This window comes from Pieris rapae, chromosome 19 (genome assembly GCF_905147795.1).
Source record: "Pieris rapae chromosome 19, ilPieRapa1.1, whole genome shotgun sequence".
Taxonomy (NCBI): Eukaryota; Metazoa; Arthropoda; class Insecta; order Lepidoptera; family Pieridae; genus Pieris; species Pieris rapae.
Genome location: NC_059527.1, coordinates 9187077 through 9211443, shown reverse-complemented (window position 1 = coordinate 9211443; position 24367 = coordinate 9187077). Strand labels below are relative to the sequence as shown.

The following is a 24367-nucleotide window of genomic DNA, read 5'->3' as shown; positions in this document are numbered from 1 at the left end:
TAACCTAACCTAACCTAACCTAACCTAACCTAACCTAACCTAACCTAACCTAACCGTCGAAGACGTAATAGATAATCAATTATTATTATTGAACGCGGCCCTAGCTCTTTCCGGGGCTCTCCCACTGGACCTTCGAATAAAGGAAGTAGCCACCCTCTACATGGCGAAAAAGGGCCACTGGGAGGGCCTCAAGGACGACATAGAGGTCGAGAACAAGGCAGAATACTGCCAAATGGATCACCCCGCCGAAGAGCCGCAGTTGCACTACGGATTGATTACAAATGAAGAGGAGTTAAAGACTAGCTCGGAGGGACTAATACAAGTCTACACGGACGGCAGCAAGAATGACAAAGATGTCGGTGCCGCTTTTTCCTGTTGGAAAAACGGCACCGAAATTAAATCGGGTAAATTCAAGCTGTCGCCCTACTGTACGGTCTTTCAGGCGGAGGCACTCGCTCTGACGGCAGCTGTACGCGTTATAAACACCGCGAACGTGAGGACCAGCGCTATATACTCCGACTCGAGATCGGTGCTACAGGCGGTTGTTGGTGGCAATTCATGGCACCCACTTATAGTAAAAATAAGAAGCCAACTTAAAACGGCGAAGAAGAATAACAGAGAAGTAAGGCTGTTCTGGATAAAGGCCCATTGTGGCCTGGCCGGTAATGAAAGAGCCGACGACCTCGCTAGAGATGCGGCCAACAAGTTGAAGACCAAGGCGGCATACACAAGATGCCCTATATCATATATAAAAAAGGAAATACGTAAAGAAACACTAAATGAGTGGGAGCACAGGTATGGTGAGAGTGAGCGGGGCCTTGTGACAAAGACTTTCCTCCCTGACATAAAGACTGCATATAATTTTATAAAACAAAACAGACCAAACAGGAATTTAGTCCATGTCATGACGGGTCACGGTCCCTTCGCTAGCTATTTACATAGATTTAATCTAAGACGTGACCCGTCGTGTCCCTGTGACAACAGCACGCCGCAAACGTCCCTGCACTGCTTGCTCAGTTGTCCCATGTACGGGGTCGCGAGGCACGAGGTGGGGGAGAAAACGGGAATCTCATTAACGGAGGACCGGCTCCCACAGTTCGTGTCCCGCGGCGACCTGCGGGCGTGCCTGGAGGAACTGTGCAATAAGATCGTGCAAAGTGCCCGCAGACTAAACAAGGACTGCAGCACGCCCACAACATTGGCGGATTGCTCGGTCCCGCGTCTGGACGCGGCGTGCTGTTACCACATGGGAAACCGTTAAACCAAGTATTTTAAGCCAAATATGTAAAAATAAGATAATTAGCCATTTAGTATTTAAATTATATTTCTCCATTATTTTTTGAAATAAACATTAAAAATCACGTGTTTTAATCTAGCTAGAAATTCCACGGCCCGGGGAAAACTTCGCCCGGGGTGTAGGCTATTAGGAAAAAAAAAAAAAAAAAAAAAAAATAGATAATCATCGACTTCTTAAGTCGTTTGTGCCATGTAACGATATCGCGTTTGGACAAAATTTATTTCTCAGCTGGCGCCATCTATTATCAAGACTCCAATATCAAATATTGTAATATTATTTCACAATACAATATTAGTTAGTTTTTTCAAGTCAATTTACAACATAAAAATGTAAATGAAGCATAAATATATTTATATTGTATTCTTAATGTTATATTGACGTTTGTTAATTATTAAAAAAAAAAAAAAAAAAAAAAAAAAAAAAAAAAAAAAATGCATCTGGCGCAGGATAAGACGCGGTTCAGAGAACTGATGGCCAACCTCCAGTAATGGCCACTCCATTACTGGAGGTTGGCCATCAGTTGAAGAAGAAGAAGAAGAACTTAAATTTGTATGGCTGAATTTTATATATATTTTGTAGAATATTATTCTAAACTAGAATTATAAAGTGCCAGACACTTTTCATGGACCAGAGCTTTTGGCAGACGCTTTAAAGCTCGACAAAAAATTCATGAACTTTACTTATTTTTTCATGTCTGACTTTTAAATATATTATTCAAGTAACTACTACAAACTTACATTTCATCAGTCAGACACATTCGAGTGACCAAACATCCCCTAAACACAAAATTATTCAGCCGGGAGTGCGAGCGCGAGAACACTATGCGCATGCGTCTCAGAGTAAAAAATTTAAATGTATTGAAAATACTTATTAATTTCAATCCAAGATTTTTGCATCCTTATTTCAGTAAGATCTCTTAATAAAAAAAAAGATTTAAAAAGATTCAACCCAGTCAAAATGTATATCTATATATTTGTCAACTTGAATCTTTTTAAATCTCTTTGAGCCATTTCGAATCTTTTCAAATCTCTTTTTCTAATCAGGGATGAGCTTCAATATTAAGTTGTGAATTAATAAATATTAAAGTGAATTTATTTATTGCATGTATTTGGGATAGTGTATATATTATGAGGAGCCATTTTTTTTATAAGGAATTATCTTTATTTTATTGTAAAAAAGATACCAGTTAGAAAAAATTTAAGAAAAAATTATTTTACCAAAAAATATATAACTATGATTAATTACAGCAAATATTTATTCATCTTTTAATCATCGCAATTATCGACACAGTCATTGGAATTTTCATCGTTCATCCAATCATGATATTGTCCATTCAACTCATCCTCGTCGTCATCAGTGATGTTGTCGTTGCTGGCAACGTCTTCTGCAAAAAACAGTTTAAAGAATTAAAAAACACAAAATTATAAATACAATAAATTTAAAACTTAAGTCAAAGTATAGTACCTGAATTTTTAAGGAATTCACTAATGTCTCCGGGTAATTGGTCACCATCAAACCAATGAAAGTGATATTGGTTTTCTTCTAGCCTCCACCCATTGTGTTCAGGGGTTAAAATGGTTGGTAGTTTTTCATTTGCATTATTCCATATACTAGCAATGTAATTCGCTCGGAGAAATTATTGAAATAATTCAGTTTTACATGGTGGTAAACTGCTTGCATCAAAATTTTTCAAATTTTTTCGATTGAATTCTTCGTTAATACTATTTAATTTTCAATTTGTTGATTTTTCTTCTTCCATGGTTTTCACTATTACATGTAACAATATCGGTCACTAATTACACGATATAAACAACAAAAACATGTGCATGTGTGTGGAGCAGATGGTGAGTTTAAGAAGAGGAACCGAGTTGTTCTGAACGTCTCACTCGCTCTGCAATGCATGCGCATAGTGCTCTTTCGCTCGCACTCCCGGCTGAATAACTTTGTATTATATATGACCAAAATGTACGGTTCCTGGGTCATCAGGTGGTAGAAATAATAGAAGATTTGTAGATTACCTTATATTCACCACTTCCGTATAACAATAGAATATGAGCGATATAATAGAATTATAATAAAATTATAATTAAACAATTGGAGAGAGTGCCGACGTCTGGCTATGCTCTCGGGGTGTAACTCCCATGACTTAGTTAAATGCAGATGAAGAGAGTGCCTGCGGACGGCTATACTCTCGGGGCGTGACTCCAACGATTTAGGAAATCGTCCTGCTTATAAGTGATTCAAGTATATAGCCACAGCACGTACATACAGTGGAAATCTTCACGTTTGTAGCTGAGCATGATGTATGAGCCTTGGCACGTATATAGAGAAACATCACGCTTATAAAACTAAGAAAACCTAAGTGAGCAAAATGTACAGCCTTGGCTCGTACATACTCCCACAGGCAAAAAGTGCAAGATGAATATGTAGTGCTTTACAATAACAATTCATTGTATGCTTAACAGTCTCTAGGACACTAAAGTCTTTAAACTTATATTAACACTTCTGACAAAAATTTCACAGCACTATCACTAGCACTAAGATATACTGGAGCCCGGTCCCGGGTGGCTTCTCCTGAGGCCACTGCGAAACCGGTTGCTGATTCTGCCGATGTTACACCTACAGCTCCGTGACGTCTCCTGATCTTCATATGATTGTAATATCCTATCCACTAAATATTTTGAGCACATATTGAGAACTATCATGAGCATAAAAAGTACAATACTGTTTTGGTAAATGCAACCATTACCTAGGTTAAATATAATTGTTATAAAATGCAACCGTATCTCGGTAATTTGATATCTATATCATATTCATTGTATGTGACGTCTTCCACAGTAGGTCAATCAACTAGCTAACATATGATATTTTGCTGAACTGGCATTCCACTTATTGTTTACGATATTAGTAGCGTTTTTCACTTTATAAAATGATTTATGTATATTGATGTATGTATAATAATAACTTTCGCTCAATATTAAATGAAATGTTTCGACAATGTATGTTATTCATAAATGGAACTGAACATACGAGTCTCGGCTTTGTATCCTTAAAGGAATTTTAAGAATAACTTTATATATCGTGCTTTTCTTTCTTTTCCTCTGATTACTCATATTTGACTCATAGCATTGCATAACTGAATAAGTTTGTTGTATATTACTTTTACGAAGTCCTGTATCTGTGAGCCTGCTATAGTGCGAAACGATAACGTTGCGCAATCTTCCCCTTTTACGAAATATATCACCTTTCATTCTAACCTTTCTTTTTGACCTTCCTGGAAATTCCTTTCTTTTCTTAACTCCTTTTTTCTTCTTTCTTATTCCAAATTTCTGCTTTTTGTCGAAAGCTTGTTGCTTATATTTCTTGCCTTTATTGATAGGCAAAACATTAAATTTGCGTGCAACCCTCTCTGATCTATGGTTTCCCGGTCCCGTATATAATTGAATCGGTGCTTCTAACAAAAGCTTAGACAATACTAAGCTGCGATTTAAGTTTTTATTCTTTTGAGAACACACGAACTGAGACAAACTTTCTTTTTCTTCTGGTTCTTGCTTGTTTTGTAAGCAGTTCATGCTTTCGACACCCACGTTATCATGATGTGATTTATCTTCTCCGATTACTTTACAACCAAGTTCCGTTTGCTGTTCTATGGATTGCAATGACGGCTTGCTAAAAGATTCAACAGATAATTTACTATCAATGTTCTTCTTCGTACACAAATTGGAATTAAACGTATTTGTAATATGAATTGAAGAACCAGACATTGTATCTTGACCTGTACTATGTTGTAGGGTCCCTCCTACTCCAGAGATGACGCTATCATGCTCCATTCTGTCTGACATCAAAGATTTTACTACGCTTTCTGCTAATTCGGCAACTCCTCCGCCTTGATAAATATCTGCACTTATACTGTGATTATCCATAGGTAATTTACTACCTGTTTGCTTCTTAGTATAAACATTGGAATAAGAAGTATTTTTACTATGAATTGAAGAATGCAGTGTAACTTGACCTGTACTTTGATGCAGGGTCTCTCCTACTCCGGAAATTATGCTATGACGCTCCATTCTGTCTGAAGTTACAAATCTGGCCACGCTTTCTGCTAATTCCGCTACTCCTACGCCTTGATAAATATCTGCACATATACTGTGCTCGTTCTCATTTTCTCCTAAACGTTCTTCCACTTTTGCCGAAGACGAATAATTTTTCTCATACGATGTATATTTAAATGATCGCTCTCTTTGTGTAGAATAATAATTTACATTTGAATTAAATAGTGCATGGTGCAATATAGTATTATGTTTTTGGGAACAAATCTTACATCTTTTATGCGAGAAGCAATCTTCCACGTCATGCTTAAACAAACAATTTGTGCAAAGCTGCAATCTTAAAATGGTATCAACCCTTTCATTAAAATCTTTTTCTAACAATGATCGACAATTAAACAGGCCATGATTAGACAAGTTGCATAATTGACAACGTTTTATTTTATTTGTATTTCCTTGACCTTGGTTATCGAAACGCGTCGACAGCGAATTTTTGCTGACACAAAAATTTGATGTAGGCCACTGTTGTTTTCTAATTAAATCTTTCCGGATTTGATTATTAGCTGTTTGCAAGCCATTTAATGAATTTTCTGAATTATGTGAATCCCTAAGTATCGGTGATTCCATAAGCGTTTCTAGAGAATTCTTCTGCCAGTCGGTAGCATGAAATTTGCGATTCAACTCTCTCCTTTGGCGCCTATATTTAGCTTCCTGCTCGTAATATTTATTCTGATACTCCGAGTCAGATCCATTAAGAACAGTATCTATTTGGATATGGGTTTCAAAAATTAAATCCCATCGTAATTTTATTCCTTCTAGTACATACTCAAGTTCATCTTTTTCGTATGCCGAATATGCCTTAGATTGTTCCAATATGCTATCCAACGACCTAAAATAAGCTTCTTGCTTGCGAAGCAACTCTTCAGTTTTCGAAACTTGGAGTAACTTATCCATTATGCTTGTTAAAATGCTTAATGAATGCTTCTAATCATTTTCAGTAAAATTATGCTCGAAATGAATGAGATAATTCTCAGAATTAATAGTGCTCAAAACAAATGGAAAGGACTTACTGCAGCTGCCTCCCTATGTTGAAGATTGACGTCCGTTGCCTTCTTATAGGTTCAAAAGGACGCCGATATACTGTTGACCCCTCTGGATCCTTATAAATGTTGGGACAGGACTTATTTCACTTGCCTCCCTTTAATAACGATTGACGTCCGTTGCCTTCTTCTAGGTTCAAAAGGACGCCGATATACTCTTGACCCCTCTGGATCCTTATAAATGTTGGGAAAGGACTTATTTCACTTGCCTCCCTTTAATAACGATTGACGTCCATTGCCTTCTTCTAGGTTCAAAAGGACGCCGATATACTGTTGACCACTCTGGGTCCTTATAAATGTTGGGTGAGGACTTATTTCACTTGCCTCCCTTTAATAACGATTGACGTCCGTTACCTTCTTCTAGGTTCAAAAGGACGCCGATATACTGTTGACCACTCTGGGTCCTTATAAATGTTGGGACAGGACTTATTTCACTTGCCTCCCTTTAATAACGATTGACGTCCGTTGCCTTCTTCTAGGTTCAAAAGGACGCCGATATACTGTTGACCACTCTGGGTCCTTATAAATGTTGGGTGAGGACTTATTTCACTTGCCTCCCTTTAATAACGATTGACGTCCGTTACCTTCTTCTAGGTTCAAAAGGACGCCGATATACTGTTGACCACTCTGGGTCCTTATAAATGTTGGGACAGGACTTATTTCACTTGCCTCCCTTTATTAACGATTGACGTCCGTTGCCTTCTTCTAGGTTCAAAAGGACGCCGATATACTGTTGACCACTCTGGGTCCTTATAAATGTTGGGACAGGACTTATTTCACTTGCCTCCCTTTAATAACGATTGACGTCCGTTGCCTTCTTGGTTCAAAAGGACGTCGATATACTGTTGACCCCTCTGGATCCTTATAAATGTTGGGACAGGACTTATTTCACTTGCCTCCCTTTATTAACGATTGACGTCCGTTGCCTTCTTCTAGGTTCAAAAGGACGCCGATATACTGTTGACCACTCTGGGTCCTTATAAATGTTGGGACAGGACTTATTTCACTTGCCTCCCTTTAATAACGATTGACGTCCGTTGCCTTCTTGGTTCAAAAGGACGTCGATATACTGTTGACCCCTCTGGATCCTTATAAATGTTGGGACAGGACTTATTTCACTTGCCTCCCTTTATTAACGATTGACGTCCGTTGCCTTCTTCTAGGTTCAAAAGGACGCCGATATACTGTTGACCACTCTGGGTCCTTATAAATGTTGGGTGAGGACTTATTTCACTTGCCTCCCTTTAATAACGATTGACGTCCGTTACCTTCTTCTAGGTTCAAAAGGACGCCGATATACTGTTGACCACTCTGGGTCCTTATAAATGTTGGGACAGGACTTATTTCACTTGCCTCCCTTTATTAACGATTGACGTCCGTTGCCTTCTTCTAGGTTCAAAAGGACGCCGATATACTGTTGACCACTCTGGGTCCTTATAAATGTTGGGACAGGACTTATTTCACTTGCCTCCCTTTAATAACGATTGACGTCCGTTGCCTTCTTGGTTCAAAAGGACGTCGATATACTGTTGACCCCTCTGGATCCTTATAAATGTTGGGACAGGACTTATTTCACTTGCCTCCCTTTATTAACGATTGACGTCCGTTGCCTTCTTCTAGGTTCAAAAGGACGCCGATATACTGTTGACCACTCTGGGTCCTTATAAATGTTGGGACAGGACTTATTTCACTTGCCTCCCTTTAATAACGATTGACGTCCGTTGCCTTCTTGGTTCAAAAGGACGTCGATATACTGTTGACCCCTCTGGATCCTTATAAATGTTGGGACAGGACTTATTTCACTTGCCTCCCTTTATTAACGATTGACGTCCGTTGCCTTCTTCTAGGTTCAAAAGGACGCCGATATACTGATGCTCCCTCTGGATACTTAACACGTTGCTCTCCTCTTTTCTATTGATGCGGATGATGGTGTTCTACTTGCTTGATGACTCCACAAACCAGCAGTGGGATGTTTTTCCACGGCGCCGATCTTCAGGAAAACGGAGAAAAACGCGAACGCGATCAACTGTACGCGAAAGACCCGCTATTCCCGGATAGCTCGAAGGACCAAAATGTACGGTTCCTGGGTCATCAGGTGGTAGAAATAATAGAAGATTTGTAGATTACCTTATATTCACCACTTCCGTATAACAATAGAATATGAGCGATATAATAGAATTATAATAAAATTATAATTAAACAATTGGAGAGAGTGCCGACGTCTGGCTATGCTCTCGGGGTGTAACTCCCATGACTTAGTTAAATGCAGATGAAGAGAGTGCCTGCGGACGGCTATACTCTCGGGGCGTGACTCCAACGATTTAGGAAATCGTCCTGCTTATAAGTGATTCAAGTATATAGCCACAGCACGTACATACAGTGGAAATCTTCACGTTTGTAGCTGAGCATGATGTATGAGCCTTGGCACGTATATAGAGAAACATCACGCTTATAAAACTAAGAAAACCTAAGTGAGCAAAATGTACAGCCTTGGCTCGTACATATATGTTTAGGGGGTTTTGTGTTTAGGGGATGTTTGGTCACTCGAATGTGTCTGACTGATGAAATATAACTTTGTAGTAGTTACTTGAATAATATATTTAAAAGTCAGACATGAAAAAAAAAGAAATAAGTAAAGTTCATTAATTTTTTGTCGAGCTTAAAAGCGTCTGCCAAAAGCTCTGGTCCATGAAAAGTGTCTGGCACTTTATAATTCTAGTATAGAATAATATTCTACAAAATATATACAAAATTCAGCCATACAAATTTAAGTTAGATAACTCATATTTTTAGTTACCTTTCTCACCTGGTACCTGCCCAGGTGTCACAGGGCAAGCTCCACAAGTAGGCAGGTATTTAAAGTATACTAGACGTTACTAATTCGTGAAGGTTGCATCCATGTGAAAATAAGTTATGTCAGAACTCAGAACGCTCTGGGATCTTGGACTACTAGACATATCTGATGATATTAACTCTAAATCTTTCAGTGTTGACACTAAAATTAATTAATTTTAATTAAAATTTTTTGACATTAAAATCCCATACTAGTCTGTTTTTTTACATTTTTTTCAATACCTTGGAACAACTCAACTGCTTATCAATCTTCTTTTCACTCTTTATTTATCAATCCGCAGTACTATTTCAATTGTTGCTTTAAAGCAGTAAATGTTGCTTCTTCATTTTGCAGATTAGTTGTTGTGAGACCAAATCCTAAAAAAATAAAGTATAGTAGTTCAAAATATTTTATTTATTCATAACCTTAGATTTTTGAGAAAAAATAAGACAAACCATAGTTAAATTGAACATGTACATTTAAATTCATTCACTTTGCATCTTCTATAACGTCTATGTACACTGAAAATTATTTCGATCTTACTCACATTTTTAAGTCCATTTTGCACCTTCCTATTACCAATTTACAATAATATTGTAAAGTATTTACTTTATTAGGTAAATAAAAAAAAAATAAGTAATAATTTTAATCATTTTAATTTTAATAAGTGTCATTCAGAGACAATAATATGACGGAATCTGGTGCTACGAACAGCAGCTCGGAAGTCGGAGCTACGCTGTCGACTTTGCGGCAGTGTGACATGCCGCTGGGCTCCGATTTCCGAACGAAACGTTTTCGACAATACAATTACGCAAAAGCGGTAGTGTACTGTGTATGTCGAAAACCTTTCGGCACCAAAATGGCTAGACCCCCAGTATCGATTTTACAAAGAGAATGCTTGAAAAAGATCTATCCGTGCATTATACGTTATCTGTAAAGTGTGATGTTGATTTTTGACTTTTGTATTTGTCAATACTCAATTCTCGTACCTAATTTGTGTTTACACTTTGCTGAATATAATATTTTATTGTATAAAAATTTATGACCAACAAAATTGTTATTTTGTAGGAGTAATATAATTCAATAACCTAAAATTGTTATTAATTGAAGTATGAGTATATTTTTGGTTTCTTAATTTCAAAATACGTTTCGTATATATTATTACGGTTGTTTACTATTTTTGCAACTTATTGACGTACCAGTAAGTTCAACTTATCTTAAAATAAAGCCGACCATTTACTAAATCATCAGATAAAATTATTATTATAATATCTAAGTACAGTTGAATAGCATTGTGAACACTGGAATGCCATTGTGTGAGCCTAGAAAATTACTACAAGTGGACATGCAGGTAATAAAATTTGGCTTCTATAAGTATTTCTATTTAGAACTAATGCAATAATTTTCTATCTTAATAAAAATTAAAAAGACTACATTTGTTTCTTTAATAGTAAGCAAAAACTTAAATGCTGTATGCATGCTGGTGAATAAACTTTTGCAGAGTTGAGTGATTTGTTAAAAGTTATTTTTTTTAAATTCTTGCTCATCAGTCTCTCTCCGAAACAGTTAGTGATGTTTTCCTAGGAGCCCTGTGTAAACTACCCAGTGCAAAGTGCTGCGTCTGACTGCCATACATAAAAAATATATTAGATTGTGATATACACAAGTCATAGTTTGGTTTAAGTATTGTTTCTTACCAAATCAATGAGGGTTGTAGCAAACTTGGTTTAAAAATACCCAACCAGTTCATCTCAGACCTACTTTATTTTAAATATCTATAATCCAATAGTGTAAAATGCTGTAAGTTTGTAAAATAAAATTTCACTCAAGACCTGGTTTTGATCAAAGAATCATGAGATCTTTCAAGAAATAAAATAATGTTGTGGCTTCTCCATTTGATAGTGACTCACATGGTATCAGTATAGTTGGGTTTGGCAGATTATAAAATAAAATAAAAAAGCCTTTTATTTCCTACAAATTAATTTAACATATAACTTTTTACATTGACTTATCTTTAAACACTTACTTACCTAATTAAAATTAATACCTTCTTATTTTTATTTATTTTCTATATTATTTACCTATATCTATTTTATTTACTGTTATTAATATACTACTTATATAATATTTGCTACTACATATATAATATTTACTATTATTATTAACTAGCTTGGTCAGATTTTAGATACCTAAATAATATAATTTGTAGGGACCCCATTATTGGGTGAAGGCCTCCTCCAAAGATGCTCATTTGTCTCTGTCTCTGTTTGGCAGAGTAAAAGAAGTGAAATTCTGCAGACATCTGGAGGCAAATGTCAAACTGGCTTCCAAAACGCTCAGTATATTGAGTAGAGCAGTATAGGTGTACAAGCCAAGACTGTACATTTTGCTAACTAAGTTTTATAAGTGTGATGATTAATTAAATGATGGGAATTATGTTATGTCCTGAGAGTATATTCAGATTTAGGCAATCTCTTCAACTGTTACAAAGCTATTAACATTTAATTATATTGGTTATACATACTCTATTGTTGTATGCGAGTGGTTAATGTAATCAACTAAAATCATCTATTATTTAATGGACGCCAATGTCCCGGGAACTGTACAATAGAGGTACAACTCAACATCATTTCTTAATAGAGTTTGGTCGAAGTCATTGTTTAAAATTGAAAGACTAAAATAAACCTTTCTAGGGAGGCGGAAGGTTAGAGAGCAATCAGCGCCCGCTCAGTCCGTCGACGCTACACGAGCGGCTGGTCGGGCACGCGCTCGCCGTCACCGACGATCTGGTGTGTACCCGACACGCTTTTGAGTTTGGCGAGGACCCTGCGCGGATCAGATTCTCATCTCCCAGTTTCACTGTTCTCTCGCAGGAAGGGAGATCGGGCGTTTGGGGCGAGCACTCTTACGCACGCGAGCGCGGTGCCGCGCCCCACTCTCGCGTACGCACGCTGCTGCTGCCCCGAGCTCCTCTCGCCGCGCAGGCTGCCCCTCTCGCCCTCGTCGACGCGCACTCGCCGCCGGCCGCCCGTCCCGCTCCCCCCCTCGATCACCCCGACGACTCGGATTCGAACGACGACGACGCGACCGACGCCGCCGATTGGGAGCGGATCGTGCTCGACGCGGCGACCACCGAGGCCCGGCGTCGCCTCGCCGGAGCAGTCGTCCGGCTGCTCGCCGAGTTGCGCCTCCGCCGTCTCGCGGTAGACCGGTGCGACCCGTCTTTCCGGCTTCGTCGCGCATAATTCGCTCTCGAAAGCTCTGAAACGGTTCTAATCTTCCGGCAGGAGTAGATGGCGGCGCGCCGAATTCGTCAGAGGGGCTGCGACGCGCCTCCGCGGGGCGCTCGCCACGGCGACGGCCGGCGACAGCGCGTGGCTGCACGGCGCCTTGCTCGCGCACCTGCCGCGCTCGCAGAGGACACCGTACGAGCGCGTGACGGGTGAACTGCGACGCGTCGCGCCCCGCCTCGCCGCCCGCCTCGCACCCGACGCGCCGCCACCGCCGCCCGAGCCGTTGGACGCGGCGCCGCCGCCGCTCGACGCCGCGACGCCGGGGCCCTGGCTCGGTTGGGTGAGCGCGGGACTCGAGCGGCAGGACGAACGATGGCGACGGCGGCTGGGCGCGCTGATACACGTGCGGCCTCTAGGCGGCGAAAGCGCCGGAGGCGGGGCGCCCCCGGAGCGCTGGTGCGCGACGCGGGCACACGCCGTCCGCTCGGCTCTCGTCCGTTTTCTACAGGAAGCCGGGTGCGCGAATCTCCTCGCATCCGAGATCGTCCGGGCGTCCGCATCGCGATCTCATCGTTCTTCTCTCCGAGCAGGTCCCGCCCGGTGATGTTGGCCGGATTCGGCGCGGGCGCGGCTCTGGCGGCACGGTTGGCGAGCGCTCGCGGCGTGCGCGGGGCGGTGCTGCTGGCGCCGCCTCTGTTGACCGCCGAGGGACCCGACGAGCCGCCGGGCGAGGCGCCGGCGGCCGCCTTGCTCGTGGCGGGCGGGGCGGCGGCGGCCACCGGACGCGGCGCCGCGGCGCAGATGGCGACCGGCGGGGGCTCTCGGCGTCTGCTGCTCGTCGCCGGCGCCGACGACGCCCTTCGTCTGCCGCGCCGTCACCGCCTACGTCTCGGCCTGCCGCAGCAGGCGCTGGACGCCGCCATCGCGGTACGCCTCTGACGAATTCGCTTCGTACGCGAGCCCCTCCCCTTCGATCGTGTATAAATTGTGTCCTTCGCAGGAGGAGTGCGCTCGCTGGATTGGCGAGGTGTGCGCCGAGGAGGAGGACGCACGGACCGAAGGTACGAAAGATTCGCGTCCTAAATATATATATTTTTTATTTAATATGATTATAATTATAATAAAGTTTGTCTCGCCGCAGAATGCGCCGGAGTCTCCGTCGTCGCCGACGTGTCGCCGTAAGTATCGATCTGTTTACCTTTTTATTCACCGTTTTCGATCTGACCTGATCTTTCATAGTTGGATTTCTATTTTTCTCTCTCGATAGGGGGATAGCCGGGGGGGCGGAGGGCCGCGTGGTGTCCCGCGTGTCCGGCGGGACCCCGTTGGCGCTGCGACCCCCGGGCGGGCGCCGCGCCGACTTCCACGCCGCCGATATCATGCGCCTGCCCATCGTGTTCGCCGATGACTTACCCGACGCCGCCGAGCCGAAAGAGGAGCGCCTGCGAGTCGTGGCCGGGGCCACGCGGACTACGCGCGTCATCGTGACGAAGCGCTCCGCTCTCGAGGCCGCTGCGCCGCTCCGCCGACCGCGCGCCGCTGAGCCGCAACGCCGCCGGCCTTGATCCGACATAACACGATATACGATAATACGACGCTATCGAAATGTTTTTAATCACCGACCGGACTTAGTGTAACTGTAAATAAATAAAAAATTTTTCGTTACGTTACGTTATTCGTGATTCTTGAACCATGTCGTACCCTAAAATCCCCGTCTGATTCATTGGACCACACGTAACAGTACGGACTCTGCGTTACGTCAGACAGCTTCTACAACCACGAGTACCTACTGTAGGCCCAAATCGGCGTCCGATCTTCCGATGCTGTACCACACGCAGGCCAGCCAGTGTAGAAGCACAGGATGAGCATGGCGGCGCCGTCCTCTAAATAGCGGTCCAGCTTAAGACCCACCCCGAAAACGACTCGAAGGGTGAATGATGTGTATGGCGGTCATGTTGTAAAAGAAAACACAGTTCGTTTTTGGTTCCAATGTTTTCGTTCTGGAAATTTCGACCTGCAGAACAAGCCCCGTGGACAGCCTGAGACCCAAGTTGATAATGAAGTATTGAAGGCTATTGTGGAAGCGGATCCATCGCAAACCACGTCCGAGTTAGCTGCAGGCTGCGGTGTTAGTGATAAAACTGTTTTAATTCACTTGAAGCAAATTGAGAAGATTAAAAAGCTTGAAAGATGGGTACCTCAGGAATTGACTGAAGCAAACCGGCAAACGCGCGTGGACTGTTGCGTTACATTACTGAAGGTAATTTAAACCGAATCATTACCTGTGATGAAAAATGGATTCTTTACGATAATCGGAAGCGCTCAGCGCAATGGTTGGATCCTGGCCAGCCAGCCAAATCCTGCCCCAAGCGAAAATTAACCCCAAAAAAGTTTCTTGTAAGCGTTTGGTGGACTAGTGCCGGTATTGTTCATCGGAGTTCAAATCTGGCCAGACTATTACGACTGATGTCTATTGTCAGCAATTGCAAACCATGATGAAAAAGCTAGCGGCTAAACAATCTCGGCTGGTCAATCTGCACAACAGACGGCTAGCAAATTAGAAGAGCTTCAATTCGAATGTCTAAGACATCCTCCGTACTCCCCGGACCTTGCTACAGATAACCTCAATTCAAAACAATTTTTTTCGAAATTTGGACAACTTCTTGCAAGGGAAAAAATTGAACTCTGATGGGGCAGTCCCTTCACAGATGTTATTGATTCCCGTCCGACTGGTTTTGTTAGTAAAGGGATCAATAAACTAACTATGAGATGGCAAAAGTGCATAGAAAACAATGGTTCATACTTTGATTAATTAAATATATTATATTTTAAAATATTCGACTTTTTGTTCCTCCCATACAAAACGCCAATTTCATATGTAGGTAAGGACCTAATATTATATAAAAACTTTTCAAACGCAACGCTGCTCATCTCATCAAAAAACCGTTCAACCCCACTCACCTTACTGCATTTCACCAGAACAGTGTTACAATGCAAATTAGCCGTTAAAAATGCGTTACTTTTTACATTTCTTCCATTTTTACGTTGTGCGTTTTTGCATTTTTTGAAACTTGGCTTTATTTTAGACTTTGATTGGGTTGCTTTTCTTTACGACTTAGGTGCACACACTGGCTTCGTAAACGACCGGCTTACGTGGATGACTTTGAGGACGATAGATACACCCCCCCCCCAAACCCCTATTTGTGCGACTGATCGGGCACAATTTGGCTGGTCCAGCTCCGTTAAGCCATTGCGATGAGCGCTTCCGGTTATCGTGCTTTCATCACATGTCATGATTCGATTTAAAATCCTTTCATTATCGTGCCAGTTAAGTAGTTATTCACCTCTCCGGTTTGCTTCAAGTGGAATTCCAAACCAAAGAGGAGATATTTGAGGTCAAAGTGGCCACAAAAAAGACAAAACGTCAATTTCGTATGTAAGGACCTAATATTATATTGTCTGTATTTAACATATTGGTTACGTAACGTTTGATTTGAGCAGTACCACATCTAATTGCGTCTAAATTCAAGAGAAGAATGTCATTAAATGCTTTGTGAATTTTCAAATATACTACATCTACATGACACCGCTTATCAATTTCTCGTTGACACTATGTCAACCAAAGACAAGAGATTTATATTAACGTTTGAACGAAAACCGCGAGCCATCCTCGTCCATAGCCACGCGCAACGGCCGCTAATGTTCGACGGTGACGGGTTCGATTCTATGACGGCAATTGGTGAACTGTCCCGCAGGAGTGACAGCGAGGACGCATGCGCGCGGTATTCGACGGCGCGCGGCAGTGCTGCCTCGCGGGCGGAGCGTGACGCGCGGCGGCTTGCGAGTCTCAAGCCGCTCATCCAAACCCACGTTCCGCGCTCCGCGGATGGTGTCCGCCGCCGTCCGCTTGTCACGCGGTCGACCCCGTCGATCGCTAGCGGTCTTTCGCCTAACCGTGCACGTCCGCTCTCCTTTGACCTCTCCAGGACTCAGGACCCGTCGCGAATCACTCGATCGATGCGAGAACGAACCGAGCGGAGCGGTGAAGTGCGCCGCTTCGGCATTATGTGAGCTGCGGACGCTCGGTTTTCCTAATTGAGTTACATAAGCGAGTCCGTTCGCGCTCGTCGTTCTCGATCCTAAACAATAATAAATCCATCGACCAGCTCTCTTCGGTCCCCTGGCGCAGGGACTAGTGGACTCGTCGACGCCGTTCGACAGTTTGCTGATCCGTCACCGTTATTGGTAGCTGCTTCGCTTTGCAGTCACCGAAAAGCATCCCAGGCTAAGACTTCACACATATTCGCGACAATTATTCAAATTAAGGCAATGTCGTAAGTAAAATCGAACGTGTAATGGATGTAAGGTAACATAGATGATAACAAGGCTATAGACAAAAAGCTAGTAGCTATGTATGGAGTTAAGTAATAATTAATTGGTATCATGTTGATAACTAATAAATATGTATTTTGATTAAACCTGCTATAAATGGATGTCTCGTTATAGGTCCTGAGTGGATAAAGCACGTGATAATAGGTGGACTAAGTTACGCATTGCAATCAAGTATCATAATGATCCAGGTCTGATGATTCAAGCGCATTGACATCTTAGGTAGAGTATTATTAGGGTATCAGTGCCTCATCATCGCCATTTGATGACGATGGAGCAATCACCGTATTTTGCTTTCTAAGGAACAGCTAAACTTTAGTGTACATACTTTTATGTATCGTACCACATTTTGGCTTAAATATTTTGTCTGTTTGTATAGTCGATACCTTGATACTCCCGACATACATAAGGAAGATACTTCCGTCTGTTTTATTAATTCATTTTCTCAGTGAACATGTTTCCTATTGACCAACCTTCTGTATCTTGAACACCGAAGTACCTTAGCAGTGAAGAAAGAGTAATTTGAATTTCCCATGATGTTTACATATAGTCTAGTACCACAGTCTTATTTTCTGGCCATATAATAAATCGGTAAACAGTAGAATACTACCTATTACTACTATATTATTTAGATTGGGGGTTTCGCAAAGAGACGTTTATTTATTATCAGTCATAAATATATTTAAGCCTGTAAATAATAGTTGTTCAACTAACTATACCTTTATGTAGTTTAGTCGTAGATTAATCATATTTCGTGATGAGTTTTACATTTAAATTAAGTTGTAAATCATTTGTAGTCAAAAACTTGTTTTTAGTTTTTCGCCACCATGGTGTCACACAAATGCAAACATTTTAACAAATTCGCTTTACTTTTTTTGAAGGGAAAGTAGCGAGCAACGAACCGGCGTGCAGGCAAGATGTGGCGCTGTTGAGAGGCGACAGAGGCGCAGCGCAAAGTGATGCCGGGGGGGCGGCGGGGGCTCGTAGCCCCGCAGAACACCTTCCTCGAGAACATCATTCGCCGCTCCTCATCGCAGCGTCAGTAGTCAACCTTTTTTAGATAACGTTTGAACAACAGTCGACGCCAAAGGGTTATGTAAAGACTTTGACTCGTGTGTTACAGCAGACAGCAGTTTTCTGCTGGCTAACGCGCAGATCGTGGATTACCCCATTGTATACTGCAACGAGACATTCTGCAAGATGAGTGGCTACAACCGCGCGGAGGTGATGCAAAAATCTTGCCGCTGCGGCTGGATGCACGGCGAGCTGACGGAGAAAGAGGCGCTCGAACGCGTCGATCGCGCTCTCGACCACCACCTCGCAGACCAGTTCGAGATTCTTCTCTACAAGAAGAATCGTGAGAATTTCTTTTTCTTTTTATTTTATCAGCACGTGGACAAACATTACAACAATATCAAAAAATCGCCAAACTGTATAACAGTTTGTTGGCATCACAGCGCTCTGTTATTCAACAATCGTATGAGTTTTACAATAAGTATACTAATTTCTAATTACTTCTATATTTTATATTATTAATTTATGATATAATATGTTTAATGAATTTTCACATATTTCTAATTTATGAAGGAATACAGTGTAATTATATTATAAATTATATAAGTGCCTGCGTGTTTTTCGTCTCCGCTCCGCCAGCGCACTCCCAACCTCACAGGTCTCTGCCTGCGCAGGTACGCCGCTGTGGCTACTGGTGCACGTAGCGCCGATCCGCAACGAGCGCGAGCTCGTCGTGCTTTTTCTTCTCACCTTCCGCGACATCACCGCACTCAAACAGCCCATCGACGCAGACGACCCCAAGGGAGGTAAGTCGGTGCCGCATCACGTCCGAGTCCACAGTGTGTGTCTAATTCGATGACGTATCTCGTGCAGGTCTGTCCAAGTTTGCAAAGCTGGCGCGATCGGTGACCCGGTCGCGCTCAGTGCTGGTGTCGGCGCTGCCTGCGCTGAAGGAGCCGGCGCGGCAGAGCCACCTCGCGCATGTCAGTACACCCGCAGCGCATGTAAACACGCACCCTTTTCCTCGCTTGCAATTACTGCACTTTGCTCGACCGTCTCGACCTGCGTCATGCTAGATTCAGATGTTTTATTGTTTTTACCTTCCGTATTCCGGTTTGTGTACGGGTCCTAATATAAAGCATAAAAACTATTAAAAAACGCTATCTTTATCGCTAGACCTCGACGATTAGAGTCCCGGCGGATGTAATGCGCTTGGCGTTCGCAGGTGATGTCGCTTTCTGGAGAGGTGCTTCCGCAGTACAGGCAGGAGGCGCCGAAGACGCCCCCGCACATTCTGCTTCACTACTGCGCCTTCAAGGCCATCTGGGACTGGATTATCCTGTGCCTCACCTTCTACACGGCCATCATGGTTCCCTATAACGTGGCCTTTAAGAATAAAACTAGCGAAGACGTCTCGCTGCTCGTGATCGACTCGATCGTGGACGTTGTATTCTTCATCGACATAGTGCTGAACTTTCACACGACGTTCGTGGGGCCGGGTGGTGAAGTGGTCAGTGACCCAAAGGTCATAAGAAAGAACTACTTCAAATCATGGTTTCTCATCGATTTGCTCTCATGCCTACCATACGATGTGTTTAACGCGTTCGACCACGACGAGGACGTAAGTATGGGTGGGGGATGGAGGGGTGTAATAGATGGTGGAAGTGGGGGGTGTTAGTGACCAGTGCACTTTGCAGGGTATCGGCAGCCTGTTCAGCGCCCTCAAGGTTGTGCGGCTGCTGCGTTTGGGTCGTGTGGTGCGAAAGCTGGACCGCTACTTGGAGTACGGTGCCGCTATGCTCATCCTGTTGCTGTGCTTCTACATGCTCGTGGCACACTGGCTGGCCTGCGTGTGGTACAGCATCGGAAGATCGGACGCCGACTCGGGTCTACAGTATTCGTGGTTGTGGAAGCTAGCTAACGTAACGCAAAGTCCGTATTCTTACGTGTGGTCCAATGAATCAGACGGGCCCGAGCTCGTGAATGGGCCCTCGCGCAAGACCATGTACGTGACCGCCCTCTACTTCACCATGACGTGCATGACCTCCGTGGGCTTCGGCAACGTGGCCGCCGAGACCGATAACGAGAAGATCTTCACCATCTGCATGATGATCGTGGCAGGTGCCGGAACTCTTCTCTTATTAGCCGGAGCACCCCTTGTCCTCGCGACCCCCTCGCAGTCCTCTGCGCCGGGGGCCGCCCCTAACCCTTTATTCTCACTTTCTATCCTCAGTTTTATACTAAGATATGAATAGGTAACTCAAATATTAAAATATATAATTTATAAGATGTTCATTGGTTAATCGGATCATTTAAAGGTGACTCCGCAATCTAACATTCTTACTAAAAGCCGTATTCACTGAATCTACTAAGATTATTCTATTCTAAAAGTATTTTTCTATTCTAAAAGTCATTATCAGTTCCATTCCCAACATTTATCCGTCCCGTTCCCCGTGCAGGCCCACGAAGCGTCACACAGTCAAACGCCGCAACCCCGGCCCGCACCACCGTCTTGTTTCGCTTAACACAACACGCGCCAGAAGGCGCGCGATTGTGTTTTGCGAAATTCCATCCGAGCCGGGGCCGGGGTCGGGGTGCGAGCGGGAGGGGGGATAGCTAAAGCTAGAGTGTTTACTGCCGGCAGCGCTACTGTACGCGACAATATTCGGGCACGTGACTACCATCATTCAGCAGATGACGTCGGCGACGGCAAAGTACCACGACATGTTGAACAACGTAAGAGAATTTATGAAACTCCACGAGGTGCCCAAGGCACTCAGTGAGCGAGTCATGGATTACGTCGTATCTACCTGGGCAATGACAAAGGGGCTCGACACCGATAAGGTGAGACGATGCGATTTTGCAGCGTAGTGCGTTTCGACCGGGGTGATCATAACGTGCGCTCCCGCAGGTGCTGAATTACTGCCCGAAGGACATGAAGGCAGACATCTGCGTGCATCTCAATCGCAAGGTCTTCAATGAGCATCCGGCTTTTCGGCTGGCTTCGGACGGCTGCCTGCGCGCGCTTGCCATGCATTTCCATATGTCGCACTCTGCACCGGGTGACCTGCTCTACCACACGGGCGAGTCTATCGATTCTCTTTGCTTTATCGTCACCGGGAGCCTAGAGGTGATCCAGGACGACGAGGTCGTGGCCATCCTTGGCAAAGGCGACGTGTTCGGCGACTCTTTTTGGAAGGACAGTGCCGTCGGCCAGTCGGCGGCCAATGTTCGTGCGCTCACTTATTGCGACTTGCACACCATAAAGCGCGATCGCCTGCTGGAAGTGCTCGACTTCTACCAAGCCTTCGCCAACAGCTTCGCCCGCAACCTCACGCTCACCTACAATCTGCGGCACCGACTCATCTTCCGCAAGGTGGCTGACGTGCGACGCGAGCGCGAGCTTATGGAACGCCGCAAGCGCGAGCCGCATCTCGAACAGGCGCAGGACCACCTCGTGCGCAAGATTTTCTCGCGTTTCCGCCGCGAGCGAAGCGTAGCCGCCGCGCCAGCTCGTCCCGCCGCACCATCGATTGCTCCTGTTGACAGCGATTCGGAACCCGCACCGGCCGTGTGAGTAGACATCGGCGACGTAATGCTATCCGGTCGCTATATCCTTGATTAAAATATACATATAATTTTAGAAGTGGAGCAAATACGACTTCGTTGGCAGAAGGCAGTGGCGTTACCTTGGGAGCGACCGCAGAGGCGGTGGGTACAGTCGCGGGGTCGATAGCAACGACGGGAAGCACAGGCGCAGGTACGGCGGCGGCCCGTGGCAAATGGGGACGACTGCTGGCGGGCGGTGCCCACTCGCTTGAAGGGGGCGACCCACCACGGGCGGCTTTTACGCGTTCCCTCAGCGCGCGGGATAACACCAGCCCCGCTGCCGCTACAACCGCTACAACATCTCTCAGCACCGTAACGCTCAAGGTTTATAAATTTTGAAATAACATCAACATATTGTATGTAGGCATAAAGAAGTGTCCTGTCAATAACAACAAACTATGTTTTCTGAAGTTAAACTTGAGCATAATTATTACTATTTCATTATCACGTCTTTTTGCCAACGGGGTAGGCAGAAACCAGGGATCTCAACTTGCTACGGTCCTGACATATCTCTCTCGCTTCATTCATATCATTCACCATACATGTTCGTCGGTAATGCGTGCTTTTAACTTTCCCTTCTCTAGAACCTCCTCCATTTGGTCCAGGTATGTTCGAGTTCAGGCCTACTCAACCAAATTTCACCATTCTCGGTTTCCATGTAAATCCTACTTGTTAATCATCTCACGTTTCTCTTTTTTTTGTTTCAAAATATACAGTCCTAGCGACATCTTTTTCAAATTATGATTTCCTATGTCCACTATCCTCGTAACACTACAGGAATTATTCTGAAACTGTTTTTCATAACTGTCTCCAGGTCTTGCAATTCCTCCACCGAAAGACAACTATCCCTTGGTCGTCAGCGTATAGGAGACAATTTGCTAGTAGCTTTAACTGAATTACCGTAGCTAGTAGCTACGGTGGAATTCTGTTAAAAGCGACAGACATTATAAACAATGCAAAAAACAACTTTAGAAATATCATCCAAGGCCATTCCTTACCCTTGATATTTGTTAGGTACCTATACCTACCAGATTAAATTAATTATCGGAATAAACTTCTGCATTTCCGTTTCCTTCTTTTTACAACGTCGAAGCCATCTCTCAAGAAAGTAAAGGTATATACCTAACGTTAACCTACGAATAAATTGTCCCCGCACGTGAGCTATTCACATGTTTGGCAGAGTGCGTTCGGCCGAGGGCGCGCAAGTAGCGTGTTGACTGGTACCACCCGTCGTGACCCTATCGACGAGGAGGCGCCGGTTCCACCTGCCGCCGTCGGCACTGCATCCGCGACAGCGGCCGCGGTGACTGTTGCGACAACGACAACGGTGACACCGGCGCCGGCGACTGTCACGACGAGCGCGGCGGCAGTGAGTCACGAAGCGGCATTAGCGGAGCTAAGACGAGACGTTCGCAACGAAGTGCAACGGTTACAGCACAAGGTACTCGTCCTCGCTACTAGGGAACTGTATATAGGCGGTCGTCCGTTTTTCACTCTCGTTTCTCGCCCTCGCCGGCAGCTGGCGCGCGTGGAAGAGCTCCTGACTCTCCTCGCCTCTCGTCTTGGCGCCGACCCCCACGAGGTGCCCTCCGGCCCCTCCGACGGACCCGATCGTTCCGACTCCGCGGCCGTCGCCAGGAAACGACGCTCTAAGGTCACGTGACGTATACGTTAGAGCCCCGCCCCTTACCAAATCCTATGTTTTATATTAAATCACTCCGTTTTCAATCCGAAAATGCAGGCACGCAGCAAAGGAGCGGCACCGCAAGCACCCTCGTCGAGCACCCCGACGACGCCCACGGACGGCCCCGGACACTCGGGGGAGACCCCGGGCTCGGCCACTCTGCGCCGGCGCGAATTCGTGTAGCGCGGCGCGGCGGGCGGCCGTCCCCGCTAGCCGCTCGCTCCCCATGAACTGCGACTCTGTACAGTAGAACATAGACTCGCGTGTCGTGCCCGGTGATGGTGCGAAGCGTCTTCTCCCAGGCCGAGGCCGGAAGTGCGCAAAACGCAATATTGTAACATAGTATTTCGCGAGAAACTGTATAATATAATGTTTAAGCCGCTTTACTTTGTGAGACGTTTTAAATGTAGTTTTGAGAAGCAATATAATTATTATATACCTAAATGAAACGTTCTTTGTACACTAGTGACTTACAATCGACCAAGTATTTTCTTATCAGCCAGAGGTTATTTTAAAGTTTATCTTTGTAAATATTGCACGGCAGGAGCCGTCTGTTAAGCTACTTAATATTTTCTACTGCACTCGCCACACGCTAATGTCGAATTTCTGATACTTTATATATCGCGACGTCCGCGTCGTCGTAAGTTCACCTGTGATGTAAGTCGTGCTTTCGTTCCCCCGCTGGGGTATTCCGTGTACACTTATAGGTTATTATAACTTATACATATTAGTTATTTGAATGTTAAAATAGTCCTAATACATATCTCGAGCGATATTTGAGTATATTGTAAACGGGCCCGTTTCTACTGCCTTTCGAAAACGGTGATATTATTTGTCAATTATTTAAGATTATAACGACGCCAACTCAATGGGTTCTTTCATTGTGAGCTTTCTCTTTACTCGTTCTTGTTCTGGAACGTGTGAGAGCGGCGATTCAACTTATAACTATGTCTAGACGGACGACGCTTTCGCTACAATTCCATTTGCCACGTAAACAGTCCCGGGTTCGGCGGAGTTCGATGGAGCCCGGCGCTCGCATCTAGACATACTTATAGCTACTCGGCGGAGACGTCGTCGTGCAAGCGGCGTCTCCCGACATTTATTATGAAATAATGATTGTTTATGAAGAATCGAGTGGTTTCATTTGTCGAATATCCCGAGG

The 24367-nt window shown here is 44.2% G+C and overlaps 2 protein-coding genes and 1 long non-coding RNA gene across 8 annotated transcripts; 2 read left to right on the top strand and 1 right to left on the bottom strand.

Moving 5' to 3' along the window:
* Positions 1–6476: 6476 nt before the first annotated feature.
* On the bottom strand, positions 6477–8939 carry LOC123690019. Its single transcript, XR_006750863.1, has 2 exons — positions 7712–8939; positions 6477–7484 (listed from the first exon to the last, which is right to left on the bottom strand). It is a non-coding gene; the product is annotated as an uncharacterized LOC123690019 (long non-coding RNA).
* A 1152-nt stretch (positions 8940–10091) lies between these two features.
* Positions 10092–14179, top strand: LOC110991927 (KAT8 regulatory NSL complex subunit 3). Of its 2 annotated transcripts, none has more exons than XM_022257518.2 (8): positions 10092–10627; positions 11970–12065; positions 12150–12487; positions 12570–13025; positions 13100–13436; positions 13510–13570; positions 13651–13687; positions 13777–14179. In XM_022257518.2, exons 1-8 carry the CDS (start codon positions 10583–10585, stop codon positions 14072–14074), a joined length of 1668 nt encoding a protein of 555 aa, XP_022113210.2. In that variant the 5' UTR covers positions 10092–10582; the 3' UTR covers positions 14075–14179. The 2 variants fall into 2 exon arrangements, with proteins under 2 accessions (XP_022113210.2, XP_022113209.2); XM_022257517.2 differs by having other exon boundaries at positions 10093–10627; positions 12564–13025.
* A 2490-nt stretch (positions 14180–16669) lies between these two features.
* On the top strand, positions 16670–24335 carry LOC110991937 (potassium voltage-gated channel protein eag). Of its 5 annotated transcripts, none has more exons than XM_022257540.2 (14): positions 16670–16843; positions 17016–17120; positions 17780–17936; positions 18025–18255; positions 18587–18718; positions 18786–18916; positions 19138–19533; positions 19610–20033; positions 20557–20756; positions 20824–21485; positions 21557–21845; positions 22702–22962; positions 23041–23175; positions 23263–24335. In XM_022257540.2, the coding sequence occupies exons 3-14, from the start codon at positions 17858–17860 to the stop codon at positions 23386–23388; spliced, it is 3066 nt and encodes a 1021-aa protein (XP_022113232.2). In that variant the 5' UTR covers positions 16670–16843; positions 17016–17120; positions 17780–17857; the 3' UTR covers positions 23389–24335. The 5 variants fall into 5 exon arrangements, with proteins under 5 accessions (XP_022113232.2, XP_022113233.2, XP_045488418.1 ...); XM_022257541.2 differs by having other exon boundaries at positions 18022–18255; positions 18786–18895; XM_045632462.1 differs by having other exon boundaries at positions 18022–18255; positions 21560–21845.
* The last annotated feature ends 32 nt before the right edge of the window (positions 24336–24367 follow it).

Coding starts and splice junctions, on each gene's coding strand:
- LOC110991937 (XM_022257539.2), top strand. CDS start 17,858: ATGCCGGGGGGGCGGCGGGGGCTCGTAGCCCCGCAGAACACCTTCCTC. Junction 17,937..18,021: donor TCGCCGCTCCTCATCGCAGC/GTCAGTAGTCAA, acceptor CGTGTGTTACAG/CAGACAGCAGTTTTCTGCTG. Junction 23,176..23,262: donor CCAGGAAACGACGCTCTAAG/GTCACGTGACGT, acceptor CCGAAAATGCAG/GCACGCAGCAAAGGAGCGGC.
- LOC110991927 (XM_022257517.2), top strand. CDS start 10,583: ATGCCATTGTGTGAGCCTAGAAAATTACTACAAGTGGACATGCAG. Junction 12,066..12,149: donor TCGCCGTCACCGACGATCTG/GTGTGTACCCGA, acceptor GTTCTCTCGCAG/GAAGGGAGATCGGGCGTTTG. Junction 13,026..13,099: donor CGTTTTCTACAGGAAGCCGG/GTGCGCGAATCT, acceptor CTCTCCGAGCAG/GTCCCGCCCGGTGATGTTGG.